The sequence below is a fragment of the Lagopus muta genome, chromosome Z, assembly GCF_023343835.1.
Source record: "Lagopus muta isolate bLagMut1 chromosome Z, bLagMut1 primary, whole genome shotgun sequence".
NCBI classification, from domain to species: Eukaryota; Metazoa; Chordata; class Aves; order Galliformes; family Phasianidae; genus Lagopus; species Lagopus muta.
In genome coordinates this window covers 73,650,551-73,677,051 of record NC_064472.1, presented here as the reverse complement: position 1 = coordinate 73,677,051, position 26,501 = coordinate 73,650,551, and the positions used below count along the sequence as shown (strand labels likewise).

Genomic DNA, 26,501 nt, shown 5'->3' with positions numbered 1-26,501 from the left:
CTGGTAAAAGTCTGTGCCAGTGGAGATGGCCCACATTATATCTTTAGTGTAGTGACAAAGATTATCATATGATTTGTTGTTGGTTTTTTTTCTGCCTGAGCTTCTTGATTTATAACACTGTTATTATGTTTTCCTCCAGGAGGATTAAGAGATTCACAATAAATAACATTACATTGAATCAACACTTTTTTTTTTTTCTTTTTTTTTTTTCTGTACTTTTTCACAGTATTTCTTTGCACTTCAGCCTTGATGGGTGCAGGAGATGAGAATGAGTTTAATGTGTTTGCACAGAGGCAGGTTCCTGGGAGCATCAGAAGCTCCAAAGTTCCCGAAGAGCCCAAGATAACAGCAGTGACTCCCTTCAGCAATAAGGTAGGCAGAAGCTGATGGTCAACTTGCCATAAAGAAGGAGTCCACCAACCAGGCCATCAGGATTAGTTTTCTCCTTATGAGTCTTTTCAGTTGGGAGATGCAATAAAAAAGAAAATGATGCTGTAATGGAGTTAAATGCAAGCAAGCAGATCTACCACATTGGAGTCCTAATGGGCTGACACTTGAGACAGTATGATTTTTGATTGCATGCTTGATGAAGACATACTCCTGAGCCTTAGGATTAAGCCTGAGCTCTCTTACCAACCTGTCTGCTGTGTAACCCCAAGCTGAATCCTCAGAAGTTGTTGTGTTTGTTTTGGACTCTCAGCTAAGTGTTGTGCAGGGCCTGCCTTGGAGGTACTGGCTGACCTCCCCACTGCTATTGCGTAAAACAGCATCTGTATCCATTCTCACAAAAGGCCCACTCTAGTCACGAGGGTCTTTTAGATCTTCAGAATCTACAGTTAGCAGAAGAGTGGGATAAAAATATGTTATTTCTGAATAGTTTTTCCATGGCAGGTCAGAAAGCACAACAAGGCATTTGCTCTCCCCACAGCATGCTTTCTGTTGTCCACAAGTCTGCCACTCATTTACCTGTGTGTGTCCTCCTACTTTATCCAGCAGTCAGGTGAAGAGTGTGCCCTTGATCTTGCACTCTGGCTCAATGTCTGCAGGGATCAGGAAGGATCTCTCCCCTTCCTTTCATTGGAGGAAAAAAAAAAAGAAATGCAGTAACTTGCAGAGTACAGACCCTTTCCAAAGAGAACGCGAGGCTCATTTGACTTTTGAGAGGCCACCTTAAGTTTCTGTTATGTTTTGTGGTCCTCAGCAGTGCGGCAGCACTCGACCGTCCCACCTGGGCCAAGACAGCGTGCCCTGACCGTGGGGCTGCTCCTCCTGTGCCGCACGGCATCGGACTCCCGTTGTCCCGTTTCTCCAGCCAGCCGGAGTTCCTCTAGATGGCAGCAGGCTCCGCGGATCTGTCTTCTACGCTCACTGGTTTTGTAGCCGACCACAGAGTTTAGACCATCGTCTAGGCCATTAATGAAGATACTGAACGGCATCTAAAACTACAGGGCGCATGGCTGAGCAACACTGCGGGAAGTGAAGTGAAGAAGGAGAGGAGGAAAGAGGAGAGGGGAGGAAAGGAGAGAAGATGGAAAGAGGACAGAAAATGGAGACACAGTCCAAAACAAAACAAAACAAAACAAAAAAGATACTCTATATTACTTCATGAGAAATCAAGAGCAAAAGTCCCTGTGCAGTGTCTGGGCAACACCATGAAGCCACCCAGAAGTGCAGCCACCAGCTCACAGAAGTTCACACACGCCCTGCAGATGCACCATCACACCTCTCCCACACAGCCACCCACGGCCATGAAAGTTGCAGTCAGTGGATTGCCACCTCTGCCTGGAAAATGCCGTCAGCCTCCCTGCTCGCTTCCTTCCGCGCTGTCTTTGTGAGTATCTGTGCTCTTCCCTAGACACTGTTCCCACCACACACAGCTTCTCTCCTGCCTCTCTTTGCACAAACGTCCTGCAGCATGCACAGCATGTCTGTGCATTGCCCCACCGCCACGTGGCCCCACTCTTCATGCTATCTGTGGGTGCTTCCAGCTGTTCAGACAGTGGTCTAAGAGTTTATCCCCATCCAAGACAACAACAGTACTAAAAACAGAGGTGTTTTTGTTTGTTTGTTTGTTTGTTTTTGTAGTCCATGTTTCTGTTCCTGACTCGTTCATGTGCTCTTCCCTTTCAAAAGCCAAACGAATGCCTTGCAGAGATCTCTCTTTTTCTTTTTTTTTTCTTTTTTCTTTTTTTCCCTCACAAATATCTGTTTCTCGCACCTAAATTTGTGCTCTCCTTAACACCAGCTGTGAAGGCTGTTTGGAGGAGAACTTCTCCTCCACTTCTGCCGGCAGAAGTAATCGAAGCTGGTTCTGGTACTGACACTCGCACAGGAGTTGTCACTGCGGGGAGAGGCAGGAATTTTCTTCCGTGGCCCCTCTTCACAGGAGTGGGAAGCAGAGGCGGTGGCACAACGTTTGCCGGCCCCGCGCGGCAGAGGAGCCGCAGGACGAGCGCAGCCCCACCTGGGGAACCGCAGCGCCCCGCGGTTACCTCGGCTGGCTCCGTAGCGTGGGATTCCCGAGCGTGAAATCAAGACTTTTTTTTCCAAACGCTGTCATCAGAACAGTGACTTTATTAACAGAGACGAACACAGGATTAAACCACTTTATGAGTTCGCCGAAACGCACAGTGTACCTGCGGAGGACAGACATATTTATGTACATCAGTTCATCGTAGAAACGTGAGAAATTTGGTTGAGGCGGCTGGGATATCCCCTGGTAGTTTACAACGGATCCAGATAGCTTCCTCTTCACGGTGGCTCCGCTGAAGCGGCGGCTCCTCCGACGGTTCCCCCAGCCGCACCCGGGGCACCCCCGCCGTCCGCCGCGAGTCTTCCTCGGTGCCCGCCGCCGCCGCTGCCCCCGGCCCGGCGTCGGAGGGGCGAGCAGGAGGCGATCGGGGCGCGCCTGGCGCAGCTCTGCTCACATGGCTCCGCATCCCCCGCGGAACGCCGAACCCCGCGGCGGGCGGGCGTCCCGTGGGAGGAGCGGGCCGCGCTTTTCCTGAACGGACGAAAACCAAACGGGGAAAGAGGGCCGGGGAGAGGGCAGGAGGGAGAACGGCTCCACGGGTGTCGGATGTCTGTGCGGTGTCGGGCGGGCGGACGCTGCCCCGCGCCGGTGCTGCCGCTCACAGGCACTTGAGAAGGAAGGAGTTGCACGATGTGCCCCGCGGGCAGTCGCAGAGCTTCCCGATGCGGGCCCCCTTCCTCACGGCGCACTGCTCTCCGGCGTCGCACTGCGGGAGGCGGAGGGCGCTCAGAGGGCCGCCCGGTCTCATCCCGCCCATCCCGATCCCTCCCTTTCCACTCCCGCCCGGTCCCGTCCCGTCGCTCGCTCACCATCGGCACCTGCCCGAACTTTTTCTCGTAGTGCGGCACCCGCTTGCTCTTCAGCTTCTCCAGCACCTCCTGCAGCGCCTCGATCTGCCGAGAGACCCAAAGCCCCGTCAGCCCGCCGCAGCCGCCGCCCGCCGCCCGCCCCCCGCCGCGCTGAGCCCCCCCGTCCCCGCCCCACCAGCTCCTTCTCTCGGGACGCGCCGCCGCCGCCGCCGCCGTGCGGCCCGAGGTCGCGGTCGCGGCGCGGAGCGGGCGGCCCCTGCCCGCGGGCGCTGAGCAGCAGCGCGGCCGCCACGGCGCAGAGTGCCAGCGCCCGGCAGCTCTCCATGGTGCTGCCGACTCCCGCCGCGCCGCGCTGCCTTTATAGCGCCGCGCCCGCCCCGCCGTGCGTCAGCGCCCGATCCCGGCGCGGCGCCTCCCGCCCCCGGCGACACGGGCCGAGCCCGGCCCGCCCGGCTCCAGCGGCGGGCGAGGCGGAGGACGGAGCGCCTCCCGAGTGCTCCCTGACTGTCGTGGGGCTGGGAACCGCGCCGTGCGGGAGCAGCGCCGTGTGAGAGGTGGCGGGATGGACGGAAGCCCGAGGATCGTTGGGGACGCAGCGGGCCTGGGAGTCAATGCGGGCATGTGAAGAGCTCGAGGCAGTGGTCTGCGGCAGGGTGCGATGAGAAGACGCATCTTTGTTATGAGCTTGCCAAAAGGGAAGAGACCGACTTTTTGTGTGGTCTGACAGTGGTATGGGCAGTTTTGAGCTGCAAGAGGGTAGAGTTACATGAGTTGTTAGGATATTAGATTAGGCATCCTAACATTAGATGTTAGGATACTCATAGCCTGGTGAGGTGCTGGCACAGACTGCACGGAGGGGCTGCAAATGCCCCAAATGCCTGCATTCCAGGCAGGTGGAGCAGCCTGATCTAGCAGCTGGCAACCCTGCCCGTGGCAATGGGGCTGGAACTGGGTGGGCTTTAAGGTTCCTAACTGTACAAACCATCCTGTGGTTCTGTAGACAGACAGAACTAGAGGATCACCTGAAGGATGCAGATGAAGAGGGGCATAAGGACATTGAGCAACCAGCTGGCAAGGATGCCCAGCTTGAACGAGGGGTTGGCAGCAGGGTGGGTAGGCTCAGAGCATTGGAGAGCGAGATAAATGTGCAAGAAAAGGATGAAAGTGATAAAATGGCACTTGGAGAGTAACTGTGAGAAGGAGTTCCAAGATAAAGCATTGGTGTGTTGAGTACATTGCATCCTGCATTGCATCCACTGGCTTTGGTGGGAGAACAGCACACTCACCAAAAAAGAACTAGTGCCAGCATGCGTGTGTGAGTCTTGCACACATCCTCCTTCAGCCTCTTGGCTGATCTTGCCTCTCCAGAATTACATGGAATAAATGTGCCTGAGCCTCAGCCAGTCGTGGCAGGGCAGGAGGACAAGAGAACTTCTCTGGCTGAGAACTGCAGGGTTGTGCTAGGAGGGCACGTGCAAGGAGAGAAAGAATCCCCAGGCAGGGCTCAGGACAAGGACTGGGGAAACACAGCATGGAGCTGAGCAGAGCGGCTGGCACCATAGGCTCCGTGGGGGCTGAGGGCACCAGGAGGCAGCACGCAAGGTCTGCCTGGGGGAGGCCCCTGATCCTGGCCGGTGTGTGGGTTGCTCCTCCCTCCATCTGACAACTGCAGGAGGTGAGCCTGGTCCCCCGATGGAGGGATTGTCTGAGAAGGAGGAAATTGGAAAAACTCCTGAATAGAATTCTCTTGGCTGGTGATTCATCAGGAACAGGCTGAAATGTCAAAACAACCTGGGCAAAAAAGATGTCGTTCAAAGGAAAGAAGCAAAACAGGCCCAGGGACATAGTTTTTCAAATAGAAAGCAATGTGTGATGGGACTGACAGGAAACGTGGCCTAACAAGCAATTTTCAACAGCCCCATCTTGTCTGAGGCAGAAAGAAGTTCTGAATCTCTCCAACTGTCGTGCTGCTTGCCTCAAGAGCTGCAGGCTCACCTCTTGCTCTTATACCCTCCCACACGCTCCTATTGATGATCTATAACAGAGGTCTCATCTGTAATTGCTCCTCAGAGCAGAATCCTCTCTGTGTTTGCACAAATCCTCCAGCCTCGTTTTGCTACAGAAAAGGCTGAGATGTCAGCCGTGGGGCTGATAGTCAACCACTCACAGCAAATCCCATGTCTCAGGCTGGGGCAGAAGTGCAGCAATGCAAACTACTGGAAATAATGGACCTGCCAGAGCCTTTCTTAGAGCAAAGAAGTAACACAGACAAGAAAAACGCCGTGCTTCATATGGACAGGCAGATAGATATACAGCCTGCTCAGCTTTGAGAGCGCCGTCTGTGAAGCCTGGCCAAAAATTCAAACTATATTTTACAGTGTGAGGATTATGCGTGCAGTATTGAAAACACCACAGGGGTGATCAGAAAATATCACTGCTTTCTTTCTGACTTGTACTTCTGGATGAAGTCGGCTCCCACAGTGAAAGCATGATGGACTGTGGGAGCAATTAGAGATTTGTCTCCAAAAGTCACTGTGTCTGTCTGTCTGCAGACGCCTACAGAATGGCACCTTGCTGTGACTTACCTGTTGCTGTCTTTATTACACTGTCTCTGCAAACACTGCTGTGCTCTGCTCCATATTTGGTTAGTCTTGCAGACTGTGAAAACAGAGGATAAAAGATTATCTGCGTGTTATAAAAAAAGTGAGATGCTACCACGTCAGCGAGAAGAGCAGGGTAACGGTGTGAAAAGGGCAAAGTTTCTATTTACAGCTACAAAAAAGGTAGATGCTTTTTGGCCATAGCATCAGTAGCCAGCCATAAGGCTAACTCAGCTCCAAATTACCCGCATGAACCCAGTCAAACCTTGCAGATGAGCAATCTGTTGTATCAGTGGGCTGAGTCAAGCTTCTCAAAGTTAACTTACTTTGTCCGCACTGAAATTATTATCGATGAGCCACAGAGACAGCCAGTGTGTTTTAATATCTGTATATCAAATGGGTAACTTCTGCAGTTTCACACTGCATGCTTTTCCTAAGCGCTCTGCCCCGTTGTGATTGATCAAGTGAGTGCACTTCTGAACACAGGAGAATAAAGGAGGTTTCTCTTGACATCAGTGTGTAAATAATGGAGTGTTCTTTGAGAAGTTTTGATGGTTTATATGTTCTAGTTGTAGACTGACGTAGACACACAGTGAGATGGATTTTATGAGTACTAAACCACGGAGATTAGCGTGAAGACTTTGCTCGAGTGTTCTACTGAATCAGAGCCATGAAGTTGGACATCTGGATTTAAGTGGATGCTTTAAGGCTTTGCAGAAAAACAGGGACTTTTGTGTGTGCTTTGTTGAATTGCCTTAGTTTATAAATCTTGGTTAAAAAAAAAAAAAAGAAAAGAAAAGAAAAGAAAATATACCACTGTTTGTTTTTCTGAATCGAGGGATTTCTTATCTGAAATCTGGAACAGCAAAGAAATCTAAGACAAATGAGAGTTCTGCGAAATTTAATAGAGTGCAGAGACATTTCCTGGAAGACAACATCTGTTTCAGCTGAAAATACAAACTCGTCTTGATGAGCAGCAGGAACAAAAAGTACCACCTGAGTATGAGATCGGTTCTCACAAGAACAGCAGATACATAAACACCAACACAACACTGAGGCTACAAATTTCACATTAAACCAACCCCAAAACAGGTGAAAGAGTAGTGGGAAAGAGAAATGGGAACGGGCATCCAGTTCTCAGAAATTGTACTGAACTCTCAGTTTATGCAGGCAAAGATATAGGCTGTGCTCCAGTCTCTTCTCATTGCAGTCCTGGCGACCAGCATGCACGCCTCATGGTGCTCTTCCACCAGACCATCTGTCTTTGTTTGCTATGCAGACCGCCAATGATTTTGGTTGGTTTTCGTGTTGTAGCTTCCAGAAGTTCCTGGCACATTCTTAGATGCCATGAGACAGAAAGGGAAATGATTTGTGTAAATGGCAGTGGGTAGAGGAAAGCGTTCTTATGATCCATCCTTAGTTCACAGTCTCACCCTGGGCTGGCTGCAACAGGGAGCAGCTTAGCACACCTCATTCAGAGCTTTCCACTTCCTTCTACTCTGGTGTTTGAAAAAACAGCACCTGATGTCACAGAACAACTGATTCTAAACTCAGCATACACAAATACTGACTTCTGATAAATACGTCTCTTGAGCTATCAAACAGTGCTGGAAATAATCTCTTGGTCTTGCTCAGATGCAGGAGGGATGTGTACAGCCCAGAAGGGCAATCCTTGAGGAGAGACCAGCAGAGAGGATGCAGAAGCACAGAGCACCCAGCTTGAGGTCCTGGTCTGCCACAGCTTGTGTGCTTCAAGTTGTGCAGCCATTTCTTTTGTTCCGCTTCAGTATCCTCCTTTCCAGTAAGTAAACAGATTAGCAGTTGTGAGTCGCTGTGAGCTCACTGCTGTGAAGAAGTGACTTGGAGCCAAAAGAAGTAACAGGAAGCTGGAGACAGTTGTCCATGTTTCTTAAAGAGTCTTTGCTGTTAGGAATCTTTTGCTTCCCAAGTGACAGCTATGTTTTATTAATGGTATTTAACAACTGCATCTGGTAAATAGCCACAAGAGATCTTATGGCAATGGGAAGTGAGAACTAGTAAAATAAAATACTGCCCAGGCATCATACGCCTACCAACATCATCAACTATGGTGAAGGCATGGGAAACCAGATCTCCTGAGGGACAAGTGCCAATCTCTGCCTTTAGAGTGCCATTATACATAACATGCATCACATGGCCAGTGCTCTCCTGTGAGGCACCACATATTATGCTGTAAAAACTTTTTTCAGTAAGTGGTTTCCTACGCAATGGGCATAGTTAATTGCTAGTGATTCCTTGCGTCATTTGTGTTCAGTGATGGTCCCTCTCTGTGCATCTCCCCCTAACAGGAGCATGCTAACAAGCCCACGATGATGAATTCCATTTGTTTAACAGGTTTCCAAAGATAGGTATTACTAATGCAGACGTAACTTATTTATGCAGAAACATGTTCTGACTTGGCTTGTACACATATTTAGAGGGACAAATATTGATAAATGTAATAACTGTTCTTTTCGTCATAACAAGTGATTGGCACTGCCAGAAGTTCAATTCCTCCTGAACACATCTAATTCCATTATGTGCATCTAAGGATTATCAGTTACTGTCTCCATCTTGGAAAATTACTTGCCTCACGTAAAAAATGATATCAAAACAAAAGCAAGACACACAGTGAGCAGCTGAGGTCCCTGGGTTTGTTCAGCCCGGAGCAGAGGGGTTGAGGGGAGCCCTCGTGGCAGCTGCAGCTCTCACAGGGAGGGCAGTGCTGAGCTCTGCTCTCTGGGGTCAGCAATGGAACCTGAGGGAAAGCATGGAGCTACACCAGAGGAAGGTCAGGCTGTGCTTCACCAGAGGGCCGTGAGCATGGAACAGGCTGCCCAGGGTGGTGGTCATGGCCCCAAGCTCGAGAATTCAAGGAGAGTTTGGACACTGCTCTCAGGCACAGGGTTTGGATGTTAGGTGGTCCTGTTTGGAGCCAGGAGTTGGGACTCGATGATCCTCGTGGGTCTTTTCCAACACAGGATAATGTTATTCCTAAATTACCACTTAAAGCTAAGAAGAAATCAGCCAACTTTTGGGGCCTCGAGTGTAACAGGCTGGAAAAGATGACCCCACAGTTTAAAGTAGACAGAGAATGGATGCCTGAGCTGCTGACTCCACTACTGCTGAAGGAAATGACGTGTTACTTTTTCACTGGGAGCTGTTAGTAACAATTGCTTCACAGTCTGAGTCCTTCCTTCTCCCTCATATACATTTTTGAAAACTGGACATTTAAAAAGTTATTTCAAAGACTCAGCAACCGTGACACCGTGTTTTCAGGATACAGATATCCTGGGGCAATGCCCAACACAACTTTTACAAACTCTCACGGTACGATGAGAATGAGACTCATCTACCAAAACACAGCTGTTGCCATTTCACTGCAGTATTCTGCACTCTCACAGTCTGCTGCATAATTAACATTAAGAACATGCATGTCAGCATGACAGTGAGGATGCATTTGTGCAGACCTACAGAAGTAATCCTTTTAGCAGTGCCAAACACCCTGAGTTTTGGATAAATTGATTTGCAATCAAATCAGGGATGGAAAACTGGTCTCTTAGTGTACAGGCATACTCTGTAGCTCAGTGTATACTGGGCTTTGCTCACACTTTCATCTTCACTTTTGGATTGTGCCAGAAACACACTGAGACAGGCATTAGGCAGTTGACCTGCCTCTCCCCTCCTGGCTCCAAGGGGACTTCTTGGTCAAGTCTAGAAAGAGTACAGTTAGTTTTCTATCTAGGACGATTATTCCTTAGCAGCATTCTTCGTCCCACAGGCAAGCACTAAACATCACTGGTGTGTTGGACAGAGAGGAATCTGATGAGCTTCAACAAGACCAAGTGTAGGGTCCTGCACCCAAGGAGGAGTAACAGTGTGCACCAGTACATGTTCCACGTTGACCTGCTGGAAAGGAGCTTTGAGGGGAAGGACAAGTCGTCCTGGCGGACAGCAGACCGACCATGAGCCAGCAGTGTGCCCTTGTCACCAGGAAGGGCAAAGGTGACCCGGGGGCCATTGTAAAGAGCATGAGCAGCAATTTGGAGGAGGTGATCCTCTCCCTCTCCTTTGCTCTGGTGAGGCCACATCCTCATATGGAATATTGCATCCAGTCCTGGGTCCCTCAGCTCAAAAAAGGCAGCTTTTAGAGAGTTCAGCCAGGGTCCACAAAGATGGTTGGGGGACTGGAGTAACTCCCATGCAAGGAAAGGCTGAGAGACCAGTGACTCTTCAGCCTGGAGAAGACTGAGAGGGGATCTCATAAATATTTCTAAGTACCTACAGTGCAGGACTCAAATGGATGGGGACAGATTCTTTTCAGTGATGTGCTGCAATAGAAAAAGGGGCAAAATAGGCAAGAACCAGAAAATAGCAAGTTCCATACAAACATGAGGAAGAACTTCTTTGCTTTGACACAAAGCGCTGGAAATGGCTGGCTGCCCAGAGGGGTTGTGGAGTCATCTCTGATTGGAGACCTGTCAGGATGCATCCCTGTGTGACCTACCTCAGAGAACCTGCTTTTGCAGGCGGCTGGACCAGATCATTTCCCCTACAATTCTGTGATTCTTTGACTTCCATCTGTGCATTTTTAAACTATTTTGGTGTTTGACTGTCAATCAAAAGTATTTCCGCCATTTAGCAGTTAATTGTTATCTAGAGCAAGATAGATAAAGCTACCTTTTGAGACCCAGTTAGCACAGTATTTGCCTCTTTATTCTAGGCACAATTGATGTCAAGCATTTCGTTTCTGCAAGGTACAGCATTTCTAAAAGGAACACAAGAAACAGCAGGCATTGAATTCTCCAGAACTATTACACTGCAATAAAGTACACTAAATAAATAACAAGATTTAATAAAGCACTGCAGCATCTTAACCCCAAAGTCATTGGGATTCAGGCAAGTGCTCTGTCTGGGTCAAGTATTGACCCATTTGGAGAGCCTGCTGCGTCTCCTGAAACTGGAATTTGCCTGGAGGATCGCATCACTGTGTTAAGATGCTGAAACATCTCAGCAGCCAACCCTCATCTTCAGGCGTGTTTTCAGCAACCTGCAGCTCACACAGATGTAGCATCCTCTCTCCAGTTCTTACAAAAAAAACTTACAGACATCCATCAGATTCTCTCCTTGTTTTGACTTCATACAGAGAGGAATGTTTTCTGGATGAAAGCCAGAGAAAGGGCAAAATGTCAACAGCTTCATGAAATCCATAATTTCATGCTGTGCTCAACTCCCTGGCTGCTGCTCCCGCACTTCTCTTTTGCAAAAATTTTTTTCACTAGAAAATGCGGATTCTACTTTTGGTTGTTTGATTGCAGGAACATTTTGCATTTGTAGGAGACAGAGAAAGAAGAAATTAAACAAAATGAAGGAGCGGATACGCAGCAAATATGCAGCATATTTTGCAGATTTATTAGTGTAAGGGATGAATGATTTCTCATCAGACATTTTAACTTAATGCCAGAAGTTGCACTTTATTCATGAACTGAGCAATGCAGAGCTGCACAAGCACTACGGCTGACTGGTCTCAGATCAGCATCAAGACATCAAAGGCCTGTATGATGAGCACTCAGCGAAAATATATAATTAAGACTTCCACCAAGAATAGCATTGTGTAAGCCTTTGTTTCTTAAACCAGTTTAAAACACTTCAATGTAAGTAACTTCACTCTTCAGTCCATGTTAAAATATACAGAGGTAATTCTGACCAGCATACATTCAGATCACATCCTGAAAACCCCAAATTCTGTCTTCTTCGTAGGTGCATTTAGTGCTGCGCTGAGACTGAGGCCCAAAACCAGTCTAGTATCAGCTGGATCAATAATGCCATCATCCCACAGCCTAGGAAAAAGACAAACAACAATAATTAAAAGAAATCAACATACGTAGCAGGCATATTTTGAAGCACACAAAATGAAACAGCTACAGTAAGCAGCAAGTAGAGCCAAATTATACAAGAAGCCACGGCGTTAATTCACCTCACTGTGAATGGAGTAGACTGGTGTGTAGTATTTTGTGCAATATCTGTCAGCTAGAAGAAAGCAGAAGCTCAGGGTAGCGTGGAAAATGACCTTTTCTCAAGAAATTACCTTTCTCTATTAAAGATGCCAGTATTTTAAGGACAATGTCACATTATTATGTACATTATTCATCTTTATCCAGCTGTCATTAAGCTTGCTTAGTGCATTCATACCTTCATCATTAAGAGACTGCTTAATTTTAAGTACCTCCAGTATCTGCCCTATTTATTCTTCTCAAGTCCATTTCTAAACAAGAGTAAGCCTAATATCTAATATCCTCCTTTTCACAGCCCCAAAGACAATTAAACTACGAATGCATGCTGTGTCAAAATCCTCAGGCCAACATCAGATTTCCAATTTCACAAACACTAGGATACAATCTCTTGGCATTATCCAAAAATTAAAGTTCTTGCTGCATCACTTCTCCACAGCTACATCCTACCCAAAATAAAAGCCATGCCAAAACTCCCAGTAGGCCACGAACCTGTAACACTGTGCATCTACTACCTCCTCAGCAAGACATTTAAACAAGAAGCTACGCTGGTCATTGCATCTCAAGCCTTCCTTTTAAATGCAAGCATTTTAACCAGGATTTGCAAAAACAGTTACAGTACTTCAGTTGAGACAGTGATGCTCCTCCTTTATCCTATCTTTTCCTAATGAGACTTATTTTCCATCTTTTCTGAACTTACTGCAATGCTGTCATGTCTACTGTTTTATTCTCTGTCTTTGGAAGAAGTGCTCTACTATTGTTATTTTAAAACTACAGGAAAGGGTCATGAAAAGGAAGCTAACACTGTCTTTTCATAATAGGAAGCATCATCATCCCTTTCTAACTGAATTTTCCAGTTGCAAATTACCTGTTGTTTGAGTATTAATTGAAAAAAATCCGATTAAAAAGAAAACATTATAACGTGGACATCTCTCTCAAAACTAAGAGCCTACTCTCAAGAGAAACAGAACAAGAAGACGTCTCTAAGTACATGCTGACAATCTCGAGGCACCACCAGACACTACTGACAGCTTTCCATCTTTGCTGTATTTTGCCAGGCAAAAGAGCCTCCCACCCTCAACAGAGCACAGGAACATTGCTGAAGTGTTTTAATGAACACCTGCAGTGAGCTTTTTATTTATGAAGAAGACTGAAACTAAATGAAGTAATTCATACTTCCTGAGGAGTGTTTAATAAATGTGCTGAGGGCTGGGGAGGGCAGAGATGAACTGAATGAAAAAGGATCACCCACTTCGTGTGGTATACTCCCATGCTGCAACTTCCTAGTAACTACTGCTGTAATAAACACACCCAAACATGAGGCACATTTTAAGATGGCAGATTTGTTTTTCATAGCAACACAATTAACTTATATCCACAAACACACAGGTTCTGGGCTGCATACAAGTCAAGCCACTTTCGGATGGTTACCCCTGGCTTCTGCTTCTCTTTGTTAAACAAAACTACATTTTCTACTGGGATGAAACATTAATAATTGAACAACCTATTAAAATCCCACTGCTAGAACATGAGTCACATCTACACTCATAAAACATTCATAATAGAAACACTGTGAGTAAAAGAAATGAACAGCCCCTAACAGTGAAAAGCTCACGTAATTTGTTATGGTGCAAATTGCTGAAACCCCTTTTAGAAACCCCTAAGTAGATTAATACAGCTCATTAAAAATGGTGCTGCCTAATGACTTTTGTTAATTAAGACTGCTCAGTATGAAAGATTCTAATCAAATAATTGATTAAAGTTTGACAACTACGGGGAATAGAATTGACATTCTGTACATGAAACAATTTGATATTTGTAAGAGTAAACAAGGAAATTTGCCTGTATTTTAAGATCATTAAGGCATTTTTCTTTCCTCTTATTATTACAGCTCAAAGCTTGAGTCAAAGCCTAATGAAGTCAACTGGAAAGGCTACATCAATTTCAGTGGACATCAGAGGTGAGATAAAGTCCCCATAAATTAGCAAGAGGACAGTATGAGCAAGCTTCCAGACCGTCTGCATCCAAGCAGTAGAAGAAAGCAGGCTTTATTTCCATTTATCTTCCTTTCCTCTCTATAATGAAATGGAGATTTCTCCAACAAACTTTTGTGTTTTTGATGGAGAGATTTAGTTGACAGAATGACAGCATGGCCTGTGTTGCACACGAGCACTTTGCTCATCCAGCTCCAACCCCCTGCTGTGTGCAGGTCGCCAACCAGCAGCCCAGGCTGCCCAGAGCCACATCCAGCCTGGCCTTGAATGCCTGCAGGGATGGGGCATCCACAGCCTCCTTGGGCAACCTGTGCCAGTGCCTCACCACCCTCTGAAGAACTTCCTCCTAATATCCAACCTAAACCTCCCCTGCCTCAGTTTAAAACCATTCCCCTTGTCCTACCACCATCCACCCTCACAAACAGCCATTTCCCATCCTGTTTATACGCTCCCTTCAAGTACTGGAAGGCCACAGTGAGGTCTCCCAGGAGCCTTCTCTTCTCCGAGCTAAAACCTAGTTAGTTTCTGACAAAACAGTGGCTGTCTAGATCCAGTTTCAAACAGATACAATGACACATGGCTCACAGTTCACTGTTGTGGGTTTTTCTGTTTGTTTGTTTGTTTTTAAACCAAGCTTGGAATCCCTTTAAAGCAAAGGGACTCTTTTCCTGATCTACAACAAATGCTTGCTCAATTAGCACTACTCACATGGGCTAACAACAGGTTGGCACCTTGATACAAAATCCCCTCCTTGTGTATGCTATTCACCAGTGGGAATGTAATCTTACCTTGAATCTTTGTTTCTAGTTGTGAAGTCTACTCCACAGTTTAAAGAAAAAATAGGAGTGAATGGTCTGAAATCTTTATTTGGAATTAGCAATAAATGAAAGAAAAAGGCACACACAAAGTAGCACTCATGGGAAGTCAAGAAATGGTGGCAGAAAGCCCAAGAATAGACCAATAGATCCAGTTATCTCTACCAGAGCAATTAAAAGCTCCAAGGCAATGCCAACTACACCTCCACGGACAGAGAGAAACCAACCTGGACTGGTCAATCACTCACCACTCTCACAAGTGCTCAGTGAGAAGAGGCATTTCACTTTACTTGCTTTTAGACAGATCAGTCTCAGAGGAATGTCAGCTCTAACATTTGACTTGCCAGCTCAGTTGGGTTTATCATCCTGAGTACAGCATGAGCATCATGAGACCTCGACAAGATGCAGTCCAGATCAAAGCTAGTTCTCAGTCAGCTTTCAGCAAGTGCACATACATTGCCCTTCCAAACTACAGGCAGCAGTATATGACAGCCCTGCTCTAAGTGAAGAACGTGCCTCCTGCTGCTAAGAGTATTTTCTAACACCTAGCGAAGGTTAGGTTACAGAAGGAGGTGCTTATGGATTTGCAGCCTAGCTTTACAGGATGGACAGATGCATGGGAACAAACTGGCAAAACTGGTGCACAGAGAGCTGGAAGTTGGTATTAAATACTCAAGTTTCATACCTACATTATTGCGTTTTAAAAATCCTAACCCTTTTCCTACAAGTGAGTTTATTGCTGCAAGTCACTGTAATGCTCTGTAATTTTTTGGGAGGGGACAAGGTTTTGTTTCATCACTATACTGAATATATTGGATGCTAAATGAATCCAATTATTCTCAATCATGAGTACAGAGAGACTATGACTGTGTCTTCAGTGAACATATTAAAAAGAGAAAATATAACAAAACTGAGATCTTTCATTTCCTCCTTCATGATAGGGATTCATTTTAAATACAGACAGATTGACTCATTTTTTTTAATGTTATTATTTCAGTGGAAAATTCTTTTCCTTAAATCTAATTATAAATGATGACAATATGTGCTTCCATTTTTCCTTCTTTTCCCCAGGGAGCAACACAAGGTTTTGTGGCAGAGGCACCAGGCTTAATTGTTACACAGTACTAACACAGATAGCACAACTGACATCATCTAAATTTTGTGGGAAATCCTAAAAAAATTAATAATTAAAACCATTAAAAAGATTGGGAAAAAACAAAAAAACAGTATGTCACTAAGAAGTTCATGTCAATAAAAAATCAGGACTTCACAAAACTATCCTAATTGACTATATGCAAAAACCCCAAGAAACTCCCAAGTGCCAGTGGGAGGTTGCACTTACAAGAAAATATTCATGAAGACTTTCTGCAACACTACCATGCAGACCTCAGCCAGAAGCAGAGATCACAGAGAAGGCAAAACCTCTCCCTGAACCACTCACAAGCTATACACCTCAACTACTGAAAGCTGCCCCAATTACACCGCAAATGCCACACTGCCTTACTGAGATTGCACAGCCCATCACAGCACCAGAAACAGATGAAACCCTATGAAGAATTGGCTTGTGAATATACCACAACCAAAAAATAAGCAGAATGGTTATTGTAGACAGTGTGAAACTAGCACAGAGCAACACCCTGAGGCCAAAAAAGCCTCCAACCTATTTTCCACAGGCAATAACACTCCAAGATGCCACTCTGTCTCATCAGCCTAACTCCAGTGCATTGACAGAATTTCAGAAAACAGAGCACCAAATGCTACAAAGGACTACCATAACAAACTTCTTAGCAAACATGCACCCGTGGGCTAATGCCCTAACCTGAACTCCTATCCCCCAGTGCACACCTACATGACCCAAGATCTGCACACTGCTTCAGGTATTCACTGACTTCCACATGCAAACCCCACTTTCTCCTGACGCACACAGAGCCCTTCAGTACACTTCAATGGATTTTAAAAGGTGAAGTGGAGAGAATGAGATAAAATTTATCCAGTGCAAAATACACAGAATTATATGTTTCAGAAGATTGGTTACAGAATATCTCCTTATCATATAATTACAGAACCAATGTAGTAATTCCTGCAAGTGCTTGCCTTCTTCTGAAATGGACTGCAGTGCAAAGTCTCAGAGATGAGACAAAATATTTATTTGATGCTTGTTGTGTAGCACTCCTGCACATCAAACTAAACTTTTGTTCCAGAGTGCTCTGTTTACCTGTCCTTCAACACTAAAATTTAAAGTTATTATTATGTCCTGTGATTATAATCAGATTTTGGAAAAGCCATTTTCTTGTTACCGTGCACTGGAATAATAAGGGTTTCCTTCCTCTTCAAACCTCCTAATGATTGGTTCCTTCAAGGCTTCTTCATCTGCCTTAGATAACTGTAACAAAAGAGGCAAACCAACAAGCACAGAAAAGACATTCTTAAATACTCTCTTCCACAATGGCAGCAGAGCTTTATATGCAGCATCAAACAAGAAGAAATTGCTGAAATAACTGATCCAAAAATCTTCCACCTTTTTGCTTACAGTTACAGATTTGGCATACTTGGTTGTGGAATTACTTTTTGAAACTGGGATGAATGGGAAGAAGAAAGTAAATAGATAGGCAGAAAGGAAGTCATTTCACCACATTTATTTATCACATTTATTAGCTGATAAAGTCAGATTAAGATACTTAAATGAGTGCAAAAGTAACTGGGGATTAGCATCAGAAAAATTATTGAAGCTATTTTATTGAATAAAACTTGTTCTGACTTGCCTTTGGCAAGACTTTCAATAAAGAAAACTTGAGCTATTCTAGTGCTATGTTTCTCTATAATCCAGACTGGTGACCACACAATAATTCACAAGTCTCCCCATGACTACAATCTTTCCTGTATGTCATCTGATCAATGTTAGTGAGTTGAAAACTTGAGACAGACAGAGAGAAGGATGAGTGTGTTTTATCCACAGAAAGACAAAATAAAGAGTAGAATAAAGAGCTCCAGAGATGAAATATATGTAACTGCTTCATTATGCTCAGTAACTGCTCTTGGTAAGAAAAGCACTTCTACAACACTGCAGTAAAATCAATTTTATGGAACCAACTAATGTACACTAATGTACACTCATCATAATGTAAACAAGCCAGGTAATCTAAAAATCACAGCACAAAAGATTATATGGAGAAACTAGAAAAATGTTATTGAACTAAACACCAATAATTATTAGCTATAATGCAGTAAGTCAAAGTCTTTTTCAAACCTCCCCGTGCTTCTGCTATTTTAGGTTTCGTTATTCTCAGTGAATGATGTGAAGATCAGATTCTACAGAACTGCCTACTTCAGAAGTAAATGGAAAGATGCTGTATTCTCACTTGTTCCTCATACTCCCAAGTGGGTGTAGGGGAGTGGGAGTCCCCTGCTGCTAATCTTGGGCAGATAACTAATTGCATGCAAAAAAATCCCTGTAAGATGATGATATAAGAAAATCACATCTTTTTCATCAAAAGCAAGAAATGCCATGAATGGTCTTCACATTTAGAAGATGTAAAGGACAACATTTCACAAATGTTTCACTGTTGTCAATGTACTAGATGGCATTAGGAGAACCACAGCTCATCTGGCATCTCTGCAACACACTTCCCAGGTATGTAATGTGAGCCCTCCCCCCTCATGAAGAAGTAAATGATAATAACAGTACTACAGATGAAAGACTTACCTGCTTTCCCTCTCTTGCTTTTTGGTCCTTAGCTATTGTAGCTAGAACAGTTGCAGCCTGTTCCCCTCCCATCACTGATATGCGAGCATTTGGCCACATATAAAGAAACCTTGGACTGAAAAGATACATGTTGAGTATTAAAACAACACACTGCATAATTACACAGTGAAGAATTATCACTCAGATGTGTTTTGTGCACAACAGTCTAATAATGCATTGTTTTTTAGGGAATCCAATTTAACATGCTAACTGCTTGCAGCACTATGTTTCAAAATGCAGAAATTCATCTCATTTCTACATTCAAGCACCTTATAAATTTCTTTTTCATCTTAGAATCCCCTAGGAATTTTTCTTGGATAAGTATCACTAACAACTTCAGTTAGTATCAGGGACCTTGAAAAGTAATTACAAAAAACTTTAATGAGTTATGTTGAGTAAGCAAAAAAAAAAAAATTGTATTGCAGGTTTTGCAAGGACTGCTCATAAAAATCAGACTTGTTGAAGTGAATGAAGACTTAAATTTTTAGTTCTCTTCACATGTATGCGCAATAAAGGACCAGCCCACACTAACTAGAAATTGTTTAGGACTGTCAACTTCCTCCCCCCTCAAACTGTAATGGCAGAAAAGCACGTCAGCATGCTTATATGCTGGAAAATCTCCTGCTATCTAAATTTATGTAAATCTTGAGTCTATCCACCTTTACAGTTTTGTATGGTTGTTATTTACTTATGGCCCCATTCACTGAGAATGTGCTTTGTTTTCCAGTACAACTTCTGCAAGAATTACAGCAGCTTCTCAGAACAGCACCTTTTCACAGTATTATAACTTATTTCTGCTGTAATCTGAAGTAATACTTACCTGTATGCTCTTCCACACATCCCATAGTTTCCAGCACCGTAAGAGCCACCAATAATGACTGTTATTTTAGGTACACTGGCACAAGCAACAGCAGTTACCATCTTTGCACCATCTTTTGCTATCCCTCCTGCTTCATATTCTCTACCAACCATGAAACCTAATGAGTTACATGATGAAAAAAAAAGACTCAGTATGAACTTCGTATTGTCATAGTACACTGTACTTTGCAATATGCACAATAAAGCTCTTCAGAAAAACAACCAAAACAAATCACCAATACGGCAAGACCTCCATCAGCAGCACTAGGCTGATCTAGAAGAGGCTATACATGCAGACAAGCATAAAAGATGATAGAGCCTCAACAGTTATCAGCACAGACTAAAGTGTTCTGAAATTTAATTATGCTGAGCTTACCTGTAATGTTCTGCAAAAACACAATGGGAATATTTCTCTGGCAACACAACTGGATGAAATGTGTACCCTGTGGGGGAAAGAAACAAACAAAAAAAAAAACAGGCAGTAAGCCTTTAAATGTCAAATCAGTGAAGTCATCACTGTCAGCACTTTGAAGTCTGTGGCAGAACAAGTTCCACGGACTTTATCCACAGAAGACCCCAGGAGCATCTACATCATGCAGCACTGGCCCACTTCCATTACATCCAAAGGCAACTACAATACATTCAAGCTCTAGCAAAAGAAAATGCTAAAAGCACACCAGTCCAAAAGTAAAGGAAAAATAATAATCTTAAAAAGCATTACCACTAGTATTGAAAAGATCAACTGTTTTATTTGGCCAATATGTAGTTGAGTTGAAGAAAGCTTTACAGTATGGCACTGAGTTACGTAACACTCGTACGTGTAGGGAACCTGCTTTGGCAGGGGGGTTGGACTCGATGATCTCAGGAGGTCCCTTCCAACCCCTACAATTCTGTGATTCTGTGATTCTGTGAACACTGTACATGGAAAATGGGCAGCACGTCAGAAAATGCTACTCCAGCATGAAAGAAAATTATTCTACAGAATCGAGGGAAAAAAGGGAAAAAAAACATAGCAGTGAAGTGGCTGGGAGAAACTTGTAATTTCTTCATTCAGCAGGATTTAAAAGAAAAAGAATACGCACACACACAAAAAGGAAAATTATGAAGTATAACCTCTAGCTAGCTTTTTCAGAGAAACATCTAAAAAATACAGTGATGATCAAGGGAAGAAGATATGTCATCATATTTTTGCCATACTTAAAAAATAAGTTTATAGCAGTAATGATGGGGACAAAGTGAAACAAGTAAAATGTGGCCATTTCCTCCTTAGATTACTGATATGTCAGCAAAAGTCCCAAACCAAGGAAGATTCATTTTTTCCACTGGTAGGAAAAATCTGGCTCCTCAGAATCATTATAGAAATACTGGGAGTAACAGAAAGAGTGGAAGTTATTTTCAATTTGGGAATAACTGTGTTGAAACAAACACAGCTGAAAACAATGTTACTTAGTGCAGTGCTCAAAATATTCTCCAATACATAAAGCTCAATCTGAACAGCCATGGCTGTCAGGTGAAGCTGCTAGCACATGAGAGACGAGGAGGTGATCTGAGAGAATCAGCACACCTTCAACAAGGGCAGAACAGGCCTAACCCACTGGATGGCCTTCTATGATGGAAGGATAACACTGCTGGACACAGGTAGGACAGCTGGTGTTGTCTATCTGGACTTATGCAAGGCCTCTGACATGGTCCCACATCACGTTTTTATTTCTAAATTGGAGAAATATGTATTTGAAGACTATTCTAAAATTCTAGAAAACAAGGTCAATTATTTTTACTGCATTAGGGTATTTATTGTTTACTCGAGAAATCTGCAGCCTGTCAGCTTTCATTATTTAAAGAAGTTCCTCAGAAACAAATTCTGCACCAGAAATCTTGCTAGTGGATGGCTAAGAAGCTCTTTATTTACCTTTTTTGCTGACTCTGAGAAGAGAACTCCATTGTTTCCAATTATTCCTACTGGATAACCAAATATTCTTGCAAATCCTGGAGAAGAAAGGTAAATATGCAAATTTCCATTTATTAACTCATAAACACAGTTTCTCTTGACAGCAGAAATAGCTATTCTTTTGTGGAAAAAAAAACCCCAAAAACCAAAAACTTCCATTGAGCAATCCAAACAAAACAAATCCAACTGTAAAATCAATGAGTACATAGAATAATTATATTTTTAATACCTGTGATTAAAGTATCTCCATATAAGGCTTTGAATTCATCAAATTTACTCCCATCTACAATTCTAGCAATAACCTTAAGAAAAAAAAAAAAAAACAGAAAAATACAATGAAATCCCTAATCCTTCACAATTCTACTTTTGTTTTTAGAAAGAAAGAACATACTAATACCCAGCTTAAAATCAATGCTTTCCATTAAAAAAATCATCAAGCAGCCGACAGTGTAAGAGTGTGGAAGGCAGCCTAAGTCCATTTACCCCTTGAAGTGTGATTTATTTATATGTTCATTAAAAAAAAAGGAACATCAAGATTAAGAACATTATGATTAAATAGTAAAATTTTGTAAGCAGAACTTTGTCTCATTTCTTCAGTTTCAAGGGAAACTGGTGCAGAGGCTGCAATCTCTGAAGGTATCCCAGAAAATAATTACAGTAGATCTGCATTAGAATACAATGGTTTCCATATGTATCTGGGAGAGGACTGAATTGTTTGGGGTGCTCATACTTTCAGTATCTGATCTTTATTTTTCTCCAGGCTAGTAGAAAAAGAAAGCTATCATACCACTTGCAAGTCTATAGAAAGTTTGGCTGAAGTTCACTGCTTCTTGGCAGTATTTTCATGGGACTATTCTTTGCTCATCCTTCTCAAAATCAGGACTAGAAAGCACTGTATTTTCAACACATTATTGTCATTGCAATGGATCTGTCAGCCAAGAATACCCAGAAAAAGATTAGAATGATGTAATATTTAAACATACATCATATGCTCCACATCAGATTTCTGCAAACAAACTACAACGTTATATTCCTTCTATTTTCAAGAAAACTGACTGCATGCAGACATTTCATTTATATTCTTACTTCTTTGACATCAAAGTTTCTTTTTAGCTGGTCACCAACTATTCCATATATTTCATCAGCAGGAAATAAAGGTTCTTCTGATGGTTCTATAGACACCTATAGCAATGGAACAAAAAAATTTTACACAATTAAAGGCATTATTTGTCCACTTTATGATTTAAAAACAAAGCAAAGAACACTAGTTAGTTTGATAGTTCATTTGAATCTGGTCTTGATCAACCCCATCAAAATGTCTCTGGCTTGTCCTCATCTTGCAAAAAAATCAAGTTTCCTAAACAGAAGATTTCTCACTTACTGAAACAAAGGTGAGGACCATTGTTTCTGCTCCTGACTATACCTCTGCACGTGTTTCATACTACAACTCCTTCCACGACATCAAAAATAACAAGCAAAGGGGAAGGAATAGATTGCCCAGTGATGTGGTTGATGCCCCTGTCCCGAGACTTTTGAGGCAAGGCTAGATAAAGCCCTGGGCAACTTGATCTAGCTGTGGTGCCCCTGTCCATTGCAGGGGAGTTGGACTAGATGACCTTCAAAGGTCCCTTCCAACTCTAAGGATTCTATGATTTTGAGATGCTGTATATACTATGCCCTATTAGCTAGTATTCTGAAAAAAACACAGAAATGACAACTTCACTAAATATAACACTGTGTACTCCTTCAGCTGCTGTAATTTTATCTTCAATTCACTCTCTTAAATTTCTTAGAATCATCACAGAATCATGGAATGGCCTGGGTTGCACAGGAGCACAGTGCTCATCCAGTTCCAACCCCTGCTGTGTGCAGGTCACCAACCAGCAGCCCAGGCTGCCCAGAGCCACATCCAGCTTGGCCTTGAATGCCTGCAGGGATGGGGCATCCACAGGTTAAGACAGTACCTCCACTATATGACATTTGCTCTGTTTTCTAAAACAAAATTTTAAATCAATACAATACATTACAAAGCCTAAGGCACCAAAATGACACGACATATCTCCATCCTCTCAGTTCTGTATCTTTTGTTAATCACCACATAAAATACTAAGAGATATTTTAGTGTCCTAAGAGATATTTTAGCAGGTATCTAATTTAAAGTCCATGGGAATGACTATGTGGTTTTAAAATTAACTTAGGCACCTGACAAGACTGAATTCATTACAAACTGGAATTCTGCAATTCTGAAGTGCTGTTGCAGTTACAGTGTGTGCTTCAGCACTGCATGTAATCCTAGTGATTTTGTTGGGAGTAATGCAATAGGAATGTAATTATGGAAGTGAAGTATCACAAAAATAAATTAAAGATTAAGAACCATAAATTCTACTTCCAAAGCACCTAAAGGCAGAAACAAATAATGTATTGTATGAATTAGGGGAATAAAAGCATTCCTCCTTTAAAAAAATGCAGTGTTTTTAGAAGAATCCACTATACACTTACATCTACTTTCTTTTGGAGATTTAAGCTTCTTACAGTTTTCCTTGCCAGATGAAGTGCATGACTGTCATCCAGAGCATAATGATCTGTTACACCAGAATGTCTATATTTGAATAAAAAGAAGAATATAAAGACTTTTAAGAAGTCCATGAATCAGAATAAGAGTATTTTAAAACTTTCAAGGCTGTATATTTAAAATATATATACTGCATCACATTTCCATGCTATCTCATCTTAATTCCAAATAAAACTTCTGTTTTTTGACCTTTCTTTTAAACATTCACAGACAAGACATAAAATATTAACACTAACAAGCCAAAAATCCAAATGACAATATAAAGAATGACAAACGTTGTTCTAATTGAAAATAATTTTAGATCATATATTTACAAAAAAAAACCCACTATGAACTGTCCCTTGAAGTGATTATTCAGTCACTTCAACAAACTGAAGTAAAAATTAACTGTTTCTTGTAAGTAATACCTATTATTATTATTTTTTAACTTATCTTCCCATTTTAGAACCAGAAATTGCACAGAAGACTTTGTTTTGATAGTCACTGAATGGTTTGGGTTGAAAGAGACTCTGAAGCCCAGCCCTCTGCCATGGTCTGGCTGCTACCCACCAGACCAGGCTGCAGAGCACTCCACTCAACCTGGCCCTCAGCCCCTCCAGGCACAGAGCATCTCGGCTGCCTCTGCCAGTGCTGACCACCCTCTTTTCAAAGAAATGGCAGGCTATTTTGATGTCATGTCCAGGAATTCGCAACTGTGATATTATCTGCAAGAACACAGCAACCTCTCAAAAATTACTATTCTAGCTCATCGCTATCTGAAAACCAAACAGAAAATCATAAATTTTTAAGATCTAAGTACAGTTTTAAAATCTAAATGATAACAATTAAAATATATATATATATATATATATATAAACGCTGCACTAAAGGATGGAAGAAGTAAACACTAGGAAAATATTTCTTCAAACCTGCAATGAAGATCTGCCCCACCAAGATCCTCTGCTGATACCTCTTCACCTGTTGCTGCTTTAACCTACAACAAGGAAAGGGAAATAACACTTGTCTTGTACTCATATTTACACAGGCCTAGTTACAGCAATACAATCATACTCTGCAAAATGTTTCTTCATTAATATTTCTTCAGCCACTGTCCTTCACAGCATTTCAAATATGACAACACAGAATTCTGTCAACATTGCTTAATTTTACTGATCTGGTACCTGTATGACTTATATATAGTTTTTACTGAGAAAGACTCTCCATTTACTCTGCTCTTTGCTGCTCTATCTTCTTTTAGTGTGGACATACCTACCCATTAATGCCCAATCACTTCAGAAAACTTATTTTTTTAGCAACTTACAAGGAAGTACTTTAAAATGTGATGCTTTCCTGCGTTTTTTATTAAAAAAAAAATAAAAAAAAAATCCTCTGTTTGTTTTCTCTGAGCAAACTTTTATTCTGTGGATTTTAGTTACTTGTTTTAACACTGATCATCAATCAATTACTATCAGCTTTTATGATCTAGATCTTCCATTATAAACACAGTACATTAATAAGAATCGTTTTCTAAGAAGAATGCAATAATGGCATGAAACTGTTCAGATCTATTAGGATGTCTGTAAAAATAACTGGAATGCATGAACTAAGTCAAGCCATACATATGACAAAATAAGTTAACAGCAAATGCATTCCTCCTTAAAATAAAGCAGTATCATTTACTGCTGGTAAGAAGAAAGAAAAAAAAAAGCAAAAAACCCACAAAAACCCCTCTTGACGCATTTCCACTGAAATATCTTTCCCTCAAGCTCTGCTGTACTCCTTTTGAAAAGAATTCCTCACAAGCTACTGAAGCCATTATTCGTCACCCACACAGTGTATGAAGGCAGTGAAAGACAGATAAAACTATCATCACTTCTAAACCAGGTATCAGTTTACAAGATTTATGATCACATACAGATGGGTTTTCAGTATCTCCAGGGATGAAGATTTTAAAATCTCTCCATGTAACTTGGTCTGCTGCACGACCACCCTGCCTTCACAGTAGAAGTGCTTTATTGTATCTAAAGTGAAGCTCCTTTATTGCTTGTATTTGTGTCCACAGACTCTTCACAAGCCATTTTTCAAAAGAGATGTCTGGTTCCACCATCCTTTCCTCCCCCCACTAGGTACTCACACACACAGAGAGATTTCTTGACTTTTTGTATGACTAGCTAGTCTTAGCTCTCACCCATTCTCATGTGCCACGGATGCACTCTTCACTGAATGCACTTCAGTAAGACCATGACTTAATTGCACTGGGAAGCCCAGAGCTGGAGCCAGTACCCAAAGTGTGTCTTGTGAGTGCTGAGTAGAGGGGAAGAACTACCACTCCTGACTTGCTGAAAACACTTTGCCCAAAGCTGCCCAGGACATTGCCAGTCGCTTTGCAGCAGGGGAACAATGCTGGCTCAAGTTTAACTTGGTTCTCCACTGTAACACACAGCATTTTCTGACATTCCCAAGTGGTTAATCCCCAGACTACTCTGGTGCGTGGCATTATTCCTTCCAAGAAAGAATTTCCCTGGTATTGAACTTCAAGAGCCTGTTATCAGCCCTTTGTCCAGCTGGTCAGGTTCCCACTGAACAGCACACCCATCTGCACTATCCATTGCTCTTCCTAGT

At 42.9% G+C, this 26,501-nt stretch overlaps 2 protein-coding genes across 2 annotated transcripts in view; both read right to left on the bottom strand.

The window, feature by feature from the left end:
* Positions 1-2,578: 2,578 nt before the first annotated feature.
* CARTPT (CART prepropeptide) lies at positions 2,579-3,667 on the bottom strand. The gene is made up of 3 exons (XM_048932109.1): positions 3,518-3,667; positions 3,343-3,426; positions 2,579-3,239 (listed from the first exon to the last, which is right to left on the bottom strand). Exons 1-3 carry the CDS (start codon positions 3,665-3,667, stop codon positions 3,132-3,134), a joined length of 342 nt encoding a protein of 113 aa, XP_048788066.1. The 3' UTR covers positions 2,579-3,131.
* Positions 3,668-11,349: 7,682 nt separating this feature from the next.
* The window catches only part of MCCC2 (methylcrotonyl-CoA carboxylase subunit 2), a 34,186-nt gene continuing 19,034 nt past the window's right edge, over positions 11,350-26,501 (bottom strand). Inside the window, exons 8-17 of the mRNA XM_048932091.1 lie at positions 24,809-24,873; positions 23,828-23,927; positions 22,415-22,510; positions 21,558-21,630; positions 21,290-21,366; positions 19,757-19,823; positions 19,343-19,499; positions 18,484-18,598; positions 17,078-17,163; positions 11,350-11,800 (exon numbers count right to left, since the gene is read on the bottom strand). Coding sequence (XP_048788048.1) covers positions 11,683-11,800; positions 17,078-17,163; positions 18,484-18,598; positions 19,343-19,499; positions 19,757-19,823; positions 21,290-21,366; positions 21,558-21,630; positions 22,415-22,510; positions 23,828-23,927; positions 24,809-24,873 — 954 coding nt within the window. The 3' untranslated portion in view covers positions 11,350-11,682. The remainder of the gene's footprint in view (positions 11,801-17,077; positions 17,164-18,483; positions 18,599-19,342; positions 19,500-19,756; positions 19,824-21,289; positions 21,367-21,557; positions 21,631-22,414; positions 22,511-23,827; positions 23,928-24,808; positions 24,874-26,501) is intronic.

Excerpts from the sequence above, each read along its gene's own strand:
- CARTPT (XM_048932109.1), bottom strand. The coding sequence starts at position 3,667 with ATGGAGAGCTGCCGGGCGCTGGCACTCTGCGCCGTGGCGGCCGCGCTG. Across the intron at positions 3,427-3,517 it reads CGTCCCGAGAGAAGGAGCTG|ATCGAGGCGCTGCAGGAGGT; the intron begins GTGGGGCGGGGA and ends GTCTCTCGGCAG. Across the intron at positions 3,240-3,342 it reads AGTTCGGGCAGGTGCCGATG|TGCGACGCCGGAGAGCAGTG; the intron begins GTGAGCGAGCGA and ends CGCCTCCCGCAG.